At 43.1% G+C, this 8,920-nt stretch overlaps 1 protein-coding gene across 1 annotated transcript in view; it reads left to right on the top strand.

Moving 5' to 3' along the window:
* Nucleotides 1–153: 153 nt before the first annotated feature.
* The window catches only part of Znrf3 (zinc and ring finger 3), a 166,264-nt gene continuing 157,497 nt past the window's right edge, over nucleotides 154–8,920 (top strand). The window contains exon 1 of the mRNA XM_028758108.1: nucleotides 154–229. Coding sequence (XP_028613941.1) covers nucleotides 200–229 — 30 coding nt within the window. The 5' untranslated portion in view covers nucleotides 154–199. The remainder of the gene's footprint in view (nucleotides 230–8,920) is intronic.

Here is an 8,920-nt window from a genome sequence, read left to right as displayed (position 1 = left end):
CGGCCCCCGCGGTCGTCGCCTGCCGCCGCCGCCGCCGCTGCCACTGCTTCTCGGGCTGCTGCTGGCGGCCGCGGGGCCCGGCGCGGCGCGGGCCAAGGAGACGGCGTTCGTGGAGGTGGTGCTGTTCGAGTCGAGCCCGAGTGGCGACTACACCACCCACACCACCGGCCTCACGGGCCGCTTCTCGCGGGCCGGGGCCATGCTCAGCGCCGAGGGCGAGATCGTGCAGGTAGCCACCCGGGCCCCGCGCTCCGCCGCCACAAGATGGCTCCGGGGGCTGCGCCTGCCGACCCCGCCGCGGGCTAGCGGGCGGGCAGGGGGAGGTGCGGAGCCCGGCGGCATCCCTCCCGGGCGGGCGGGACAGGGCCTCCGGGGCACGGCGGCTGAGGCGAGCGCACGTGGGGGCTCGGCCTCCGGTGGGTGCACCGCCCCGGGGTGGGGGTGGGGACGCTGAGCTGGGCATGGGCGCCTGGGCGGCACTCTTGAGTTGGCGGGACGTTTTTCTCCCTCAGGTGAAAGTCCCGGGAACTACCTGTTGAATGCCAACTTTGCAAAGGCGAGAGTTGAAGGATGGAGCAGCCTCTTAAAAGATCGCAGGCTTTGCTCTCCATCCATGTTTGCTCTGTTTTCGGAGCGACCAAGTTGCCAGGGTGCACATCTTCAGGTTATTTTTGCTGAAACCTACTGGCAGCCTTACCTGGACACTAACCCTCTGGCAGGGCCCTGGACAGGCAGCGGCAGGAGGGGAGCAGGCGGAGCTGGCTGAGAAGTGGGAATCGGGAGAGCACAGTAGTTGCGGTGGTAGGCAGTCTTCGCTGCGTGCCTCAGATTACTGGGGATGAGAGAGACTGCAGGCTCGCTCCTGGGTCAAGGACTAATACCGAAGAGGCCTGCAAACCGGAGCCAGGGTCTCTCACTGACAGGGCCTCCACCTTGCTCCAGATGAAAGAAGTCTGCGTTCCAAAGGAAGCTGGCTAGGGAGAGCTTTGAGCTGTCCCCAGTCTTTGAGGAGGGACTCTCAATTGAAGCCTTTGCCGATGGATAGGTGCATAGATTTCCCGCTTCCTGGACCCTGGTTTTTATCAATTAACATGTTCCAAGGCCAGCGCACCTACGGCTGTTAGTCGAACCTCTGGTAGGAGTGATCTGATACGGTTGGCTTGTCTTTGAATCTTTTGGAACTTTAGAGGCCTATAGTTTGAATCTTCAGTGCTTTGCTCTTGGATGAATTATGAAAAGAGAAGGGACTGTGTGGAATGACTACAAAGCAGCTCTGAGTGGAGACAGGAGGGTGAAGCTGCACCCAGAGCTTTGAGTTGATAGGACACGGGCCAGTACAGTGTAGCTCCTTAAAGGTGTGTGTCCTTCCAAAGCTGGAGGAGGACCCTATGCCCGTGCTTAAAAAGCATTGTTCTGTGGTGCTCTTATTTCTATCTATAGAAAGCAAATTACATGTTTGGCCAATTTCTGTGACTACGGATATTGCTAACTGTGCTAGAACTTCTTTTCCCCCTTACAGTGTTATTGTTACTGTCATTAACATACAAGCTTCAGATAGGATGCTTTGCTGAAGATACCTAAACATCTCTGTTGCAGGCTTTAAGAATAGTTTGAATTTTAAATCTTGCTTCTTAGGAGTCCTTGTCTGTCTTTGAGACTTTCCCTGTGTCCTGATGGCTTTAGAAATGTTTGATTTACAGTCTTGGGGGCGGGGTGGCAGCTGAGGGGGAGTATGTTTTAACGTGGCACTTCACTTTTTGAAGGAGACTTTTGAAGTTTGAGATTTTTATCTGTAGTGTTTAAACTTGAGCCATTCTCTGTGGTAGTTTGTCTGGGGAACTATTCATTATGCATAATGCTGTGCTTTGCAGATATTCTTGGGTTCACCATTTAATACAAAATTAGCAGTTTAAACACACCATTTGTAACTGTTTTATCCTGACAAGTAGAGAGATAATGTGTAAATTTGGCAGGACTCTGTTCTGTTGAAAAGTTTTTGAAGTGCTTATCTAGTTCTTTTGTAGTCTACTAGACTCGCACCTCCTTCCAAACTAAATCAACAGTCACTAAGGGGAGAAAAATGTCTTCGATGGTGTTTAATAAGTTTACCTGTTAAGCAATCACTAATGATGTCCTTAATTCCTTTATAACTGCAGTGATATTGATGGGGTTATCTGAGCTCTCAGAAAAAAAATAGTTTGTCGTTGGTACATGCCATAGCTTTAATAACTGTGTTGTGGTCATCAATGTGTTGAACTCTGTGTCCACAGACGAGTACAGTGTGGCTTTCAGAGCTGTGTGTGCACACACAGACCAACATGCTTTTATTAGTTGTGTGAGTACTGCCAGACTAAAGGAACTGTTGTGGCTCCTGCCTACCAGCCCTGGAGTAAGTTTTGTAAGGAAAGCCAATGTTTTAGGGTTGCTGAGAGGGTATATAATGAGAGCATGTGTAATAAGAGTGTAGAAGGAACAAAGCCAGTCTTTAAGTTCAGAGTATTCACGTTTTCTAGGTACTCATTGAACTGTTGAAAACCACCTTTTGTTTTATCACCTGAACAACTTCATGATTTGCCCTTTAATGAACGTTTTATGGTCTTCTGTTTATTTTCTGATAACTAGAACTAAACTAACTAGCATTGCTTTTATTCTTAGTGTTATTCTATAGCAATATTGTCCTTAGTTGGGAAGAGAGGAAAAAAGCTGTTTGAATGTTCCTTTTTAAAACTTATAAGAACTATTTTGTAGTACTGATTTTTCCTGTTACTTGCCAATGAGTGTGTGTGTGCGTGTGTGTACATAATGGATTCCTTTTCATAGCCTGGCCAGCCTAAGGATCTGTTCAGTCTTTATCATGGGTTAAAGTAGGAGGAAGCATGGATGTGTGTGATTGTTTAGGAGTGGGATTTGTAATTTAGACTTTGAGATGAGTGTATTTTAGGTGTAAATAATTATCCCAACGTCATTATTTTAGTTTGTATGAAGACAGGGTTGTTTGTGTGTGCTTGATTTTTTTTTCTTTTCTATTTTGATATTTCTAGCTGTGAAAATTGTGAATATACTATTTAGGTGTGAAATTAATTTCTTTTATTATGCAGCATTATAGCCTGTTTGCTTCTAAGCCGGTCAGGCATATAGCTAAGTGCTAAAAGAATTACCCTTTAACTGTACTTTTTTTTTTTTTTTAAAAGATTTATTTATTTATTTATTTGAGTACACTATAGCTATTTTCATTCAGGCACATCAGAAGAGTGCATCAGAACCCACTACAGATGGTTATGAGCCACCATGTGGTAGCTAGAAATTGAACTCAGGACCTCTGGAAGAGCAGCCACTGCTCTTAACCACTGAGCCATCTCTCCAGCCCCTTAACTGTACTTTTGAAGTGTGGACTTTTAAAGAGCTTTCAGGCATATTGGTACATATTTCATCTTTAAACCAATGTGTTGATATTAATAAAATTATTATCTGAAACTTTTAAACTTGACTGTGCAGCACACATGATTAGTATTGTTAAATAAGGGGCCTGATTAAACACTGGCTAGTGGTGTGTAAATTGGCTAAACAAACAAGAAAATTTGCATTGCTAGAAAGGAAAGCTTGTTTTAAAGTGGAAATGCCTATTTCTCCCATTGAAGTCAAATAGTTAGAAACATCAAGAAATTCATTTGTGAAAGGAATGAGAATGATTACTTCTGTGCAACTTTAAAGTCAGTTTTTCTGGATCCCAGGTTAAATGTTTGATAAACTTGAAGCAGAGAACATGAACTAAGGAAGTCCTTTTAGCTGTTAAAGAGTGAAAGGAGAGCTGCGTGGTGATTAGATAGGCTGGGTAACTAAAGGTATCACAGGGAATAATTGTAGGAGGCTAATTCCTCTGCCTTGTTTCCCTGTCAGTGTGTTTTTACAGTTCAGCATTTGATCAAGCACTTTCTTTTCATCTCCATTTGAAGTTAACTTAATAGGCCTGCCTCCAAAAATTGACTTGGCCTAATAGAACAATTGCATGCTGACAGCTGACTTGGATTTACACAGAAAGGGCCTGCCGACAGTCTTGTCAGATGGTCCTTTATAGGTTAAAAGCAAGCATTTCATTGTTGGGGTTGAGGGGAGGTTGGTAAATTCCTAGGATCTCTTCTCTGATTTTATATCCTGAGATCTCATGGGCATTCCCAATAATTCTGACTGGGAATAGAGATTAGAGTGTGGAGGAAGCAGCCATGGCTCCATTGATTTGTGTGTGTGTGTGTGTGTGTGTGTGTGTGTGTGTGTGTGTGTACAGGTGACTGCCAAGCACATTAAGCTTGTTCATTTCATCCTTACATTCATACAGATTTAGATACTATTGTTTAGTCCTTTTTACGAGGCAGAAACTAAGGCTGAGAGAAAGTTTTCTCTAACCTGACAGCAAATGATAAAACCTAAATTGAAACCATGGCCTGGCCTTGTTCTTGTCAAATAAGTAAAACTGAGTTTGTTAGGATTTTGACATTTAATTAAAATCTAATTTCTCATAATTTGTATTGGAGTTCTCACAGGTCTGTGGCCCCTCTGCCTCCCCCCTCCCCCATGAAATTATTCACACATTCTTGTGAATGGGTGTGTTCATTTTCCTGATAGCTTCCCAAGAGGAAAAGAGAAGTTTCCACCTAGTACTTGTCTTTGACTGGTCCAGCACTAAGAAGGAGGCCTAGAAGATAGCTCAATGGATAAAGGTGCTTGCTGTCAAGTTTGATTAAATTTGATCCTAGAAATCCACATGGTAGAAGAGAACCAACTCCTGAAAGTTGTCTTGTGACCTCTGCCTCGGCTCTGTGGCACACATGCCCTTCCCATAAATGTAAAAAAAAAAAAGGTTGAGTGAGGTAATAGGTCACTCAGGCTTGCCAGGGTTGGAGGGAAGCCTGCAGCTTCACAAAGCTCCATTGAGCCTATATGATAGCTGTCTATCAAAACCCTATCCTGTGCGGAACAGCCCTGCAGTGCTGTAGTCCTCTGAGATAGACTCATCCACAGATAAATAATAATCCTTACTAACCGAGTTTTTTTTCACAGAATTGTACCCTCATGCCCAGAGGCATCAGTATCTCAACTGAGTTTGTGCATCTATGTCCTGCTAGTTCTGTATCTTCCTGGGAAGAGAGGAAAAAAGTAACCAACACTCAAGGAATTTTCTACATTTAGATTAAGTGGAGGAAGAGATGGAAATGAAAGATTTGAGATAGCAAAAGGTTAGACATGTCCCTTTCTACCATTCACTGCACAGTGAAGTGGAACAGCTGCTGATGTTGGAAGGCTAAAAGAGTAGTCCTTGCCTTCTGGTGAACCCAAATCTCAGGGAGACAGGCTTTCATAGCCAAAAGAATCAAATGTGCGGGCTGAGACATAGTTCAGTGGTACAGAGCACTTGTCTAGCATGATTGAAGCCCTGGGTTTCATCCCCTGCAATTGAAGAAAACAAAAGTACCAAATTTAATGCATTAGATTTAATGCAAGGCTAGAAAGATGGAGTGCCTTGTTTGGGCTATATGTGGTAAGGGTAGGGACAACCATGATTAACATTTAATTCCTCTGAGTCCAAGGCTTGGAGCCTCTCTGTTCACCCTGGTACAGCTGGGCATTGTCTCATGGAAGAGTGGGTGCAAAAAATATAGCTTATGATTAAACTAAGGAAAACCAGGCATTCTTCAGTTATATATTGAGTGTAAGTGGTTGCTCTTCTCCTGATTATTTAAATTTTGAGTCTTTTCAGTATTTCTCCTTCAGAGCTTTTAAAAATAGCTATCAGGAAGTTGGGTAGTGGTAGCACATACCTTTAATCCCAGCAGGGGCAGGTGAATCTCTTAAGTTTGAGGCCAGCCTGGTTGACAGATTAAGTCCAGGGCACTCAGAACTGCACAAAGAAACTTTGTTTTGAGAAACAAACAGACAAAACACAAGTAGCTATCAGGGACAGGGGAGATGGCTCAGTGGGTAAAATGTTTGTAGTATAAGTCTGGGGACCTGAATTTAAATCCCCAGGACTCAAGTCAAAAGCTGGGCAGGTAATACATGCCTGTGCTCTCAGTGCTGGGAAGGGAGAGGCAAGTGAGTCCTTTTGGGTTGTTTGTCAGTCTAATTGAATCAACTAACTATGTCAGGGAGAGATCCTGTTTCAAAAACTCAGGTGGAGGAGGGCAGCTGAGGAGGTGCCCAGAGCATTGACCTCTGGCACTCACATGCACAATATAACATGTACATACATACAAACAAAGTAGCTACGAATGAAGCGAGACACTGTAGCTGTGGTTGCACATCTCTAATTCCAGATACTTAGGAGACTGAGGCAGGAAGGATCACAGGAGCCAGGAGTCTCAGATTAGCCTGTACAGCATAGTGAGAAACAGAAAAGACAACAACAAAACCTAAACCAAAATAAAAAAGCTACTAATGTTCAAATGTTTGTCATGTAAGGCCTTAGATAAAATGCTTTGTTTTAATTTTAACAGACATGGTTGATGGCAGTTTTTAGATTAGGAAGTCAGTAGCAAAGTGGTACCTGTGACAGTCACTGAGCTGTTCTGTAGCAGATCAGGTTCAAACTGATCATACTGGTGCTGAGATTTGTTTGTTTCTTTGTTTTTCTGAGGTTGTCTCACATGGCACTTTTTTTTTTTGTTATAAGGTTATATGTACTGATCTTGGAATTCAAATTTGGGTTTAAACCTAGAACTGTTGACTGAGAAATGTGTTTGTAACTGCGAAAATCCCCTAACTACTAGAGAAGTGTTTTCCTTTCTTGTCTCTTCTCCCAGCTCTCACAATCACAGACTCATTCCAACTTGATTTTTCCTAGAGCCAGGCTGCCAAGTTTCTGAAGACAGTGACTGGAAGTATCTAGCTATCGCTTGATGGCATTTGTGTTGCTTTGGGCTGTTGGCAAAGCTGGAATGGCTGAAGCAGCCTGCCCTTTAGAGGGATTTCTGATGTGAGACACACCTCATCCTGTGGCTGACTTCAGAGCCAGTGAGGAGTCTGTACCACTGTCTTCAGAGAGATTATGTCCCATGTACATTACTTTTCTTTGCACAGGCTGTACATTCCCTGATGATTAAAAGAATTTTAAGAACCCTGCTCTTTCCATTAGCAGAATTCAGCAGTGCTTTGAATTCACAGATCCTGGATGGGGCATAGCAGGGAACATGAATCAGTCTTTGCTTCTGTCTGCAGGCAGAGTGTGGGACCACCCTGTCTGGTAGGACACAGCCTATAGGATACTGTGGAACCCTTGGGAGAGTTTGGCCCTGGTGCTAAGTTTCGGTTGGACAAGTTATTGTATGTCACAGCATAGTATGTGGATTTGAGCAGTCTGGTCTTTTCTAACTCATTTTTACTTATCTTTGAGGTTAAGGCTGATAAACCTTTTGTGGAGACATGCCTTTGTACCTATCAAACAGAAAGGCAGGAGGCAAAGAGTGGAGGCTCTTTGTTCTGTTTGTAGGCTGAAGTAGATGTTTTAAAATCTTACTTTTAGCAGCTCTGTTGACTTACGATAGTGTGAAAAGAATAAGGTCAGCTGGTCCATTGTGGTTCAAAGGAGAGCCTTTTATTTTTATTACTCTTAAGACGTGTTGTAAGAGTTGCTATTAATTCCCTTCTCTGTGCAGCAGCCAGGGTGATACGGTTATTTAGAAACTGAATGTGTGAGTTGACTTGGTAAAAGTAAACTTTGATGATACTAGGGGTTTGAGGAGAAAATGTTGGAATGGGAACTTCTGGTCTCTCTTGAGTGCTGCTGCATTTTGAAACTGGAAGAGTAAGGATGGCTGAATTTTAGTTAGGTACATGTAAGATCCCATCAAGTGCTGTAAGACTTAAAACATAATTTATGAGGCTGGTAGATGACTCATTTGGTAAAATGTTTGCCATGCAAGCATGAGGACCTGAGTTTGAATCCCTAGCACCCACATAAAAAGCTGGGTGTAGCAGTGTTTGTCTGTATTCCCAGTGCTGGGCTGGCAAGGAGAAAAAAGCAGACCCTTGGAGTTCATAGGCTCATATCTGAGTTGATGAAACCCTGACTCAGAGAAAATGGAAAGTATTGGGGAAGACTCCATGCCAATGTTGACCTGGCCTACATGTACTTGACAAAATGTAAGAACACATACAAGTATATATCACACATACAATATAATCTTATTATAAAGTACTTGGGAAATACAGAAAATTATGAAAAAAAAACCTTATTGTGTACATACTGCTTTCCCTATGAACTGATTGAGATTTTAAAGAAAACTCGAAAAACATAGTGGTGATACCCCTTTGTCTGCTTTGAGTATTTAATTGTTATTAAATAGTCTGAAACATTTCCAGAGACCATGTCACAGACTATTATTTTCTGTTATAGGTCATACAATCAAAAATCCTTCGAGTAGGTGAATATGAACATGTTTAAATTTCTCATGGGCATTGTCAGATACCTCTGTGAAGGACTTATGTTAGTTTATACCTCACCAGTTAACATGTGTGGAGAATATGTACCTTGTGGTATGTGTATGTTTCTTTGAAAAGTAGTACAAATAAACCAGATAAGGTGGAAATTTGTATATTCCTGTCATTTAGTAAATAGCAAATACTGCTCTTTTCTCTGTTAACATTCTGAGTGATAGCTAGTTCTGAGTGCCTTTCCTGTGTATGTGTCTGTGAGCTTGATTCTGAAGTAGCAGATCGTGCCCCTCCTCTGGGCAAGGTGGTTGTCCACTTCAAATTGACTGAGCTTGGAGGTCTGGAGACTGCAAAGCATGTTACAAGATAAAGCAGCTTGGTGCACAGGGGGATGCTATTGCCTTGGATGTTTTCTACTAGGCCTGTTTATCATTGAATAGTTCTCTGCTTATAAGCAACCTGGGTTCAATGAAGGCCAAGTGAACTGACCTCAAAA

The sequence above is a fragment of the Grammomys surdaster genome, unplaced genomic scaffold, assembly GCF_004785775.1.
Source record: "Grammomys surdaster isolate TR1022 unplaced genomic scaffold, NIH_TR_1.0 126187, whole genome shotgun sequence".
NCBI lineage: Eukaryota > Metazoa > Chordata > Mammalia > Rodentia > Muridae > Grammomys > Grammomys surdaster.
The sequence above is the reverse complement of the archived record's forward strand: the minus strand, read 5'-3'. Positions and strand labels throughout refer to the sequence as shown.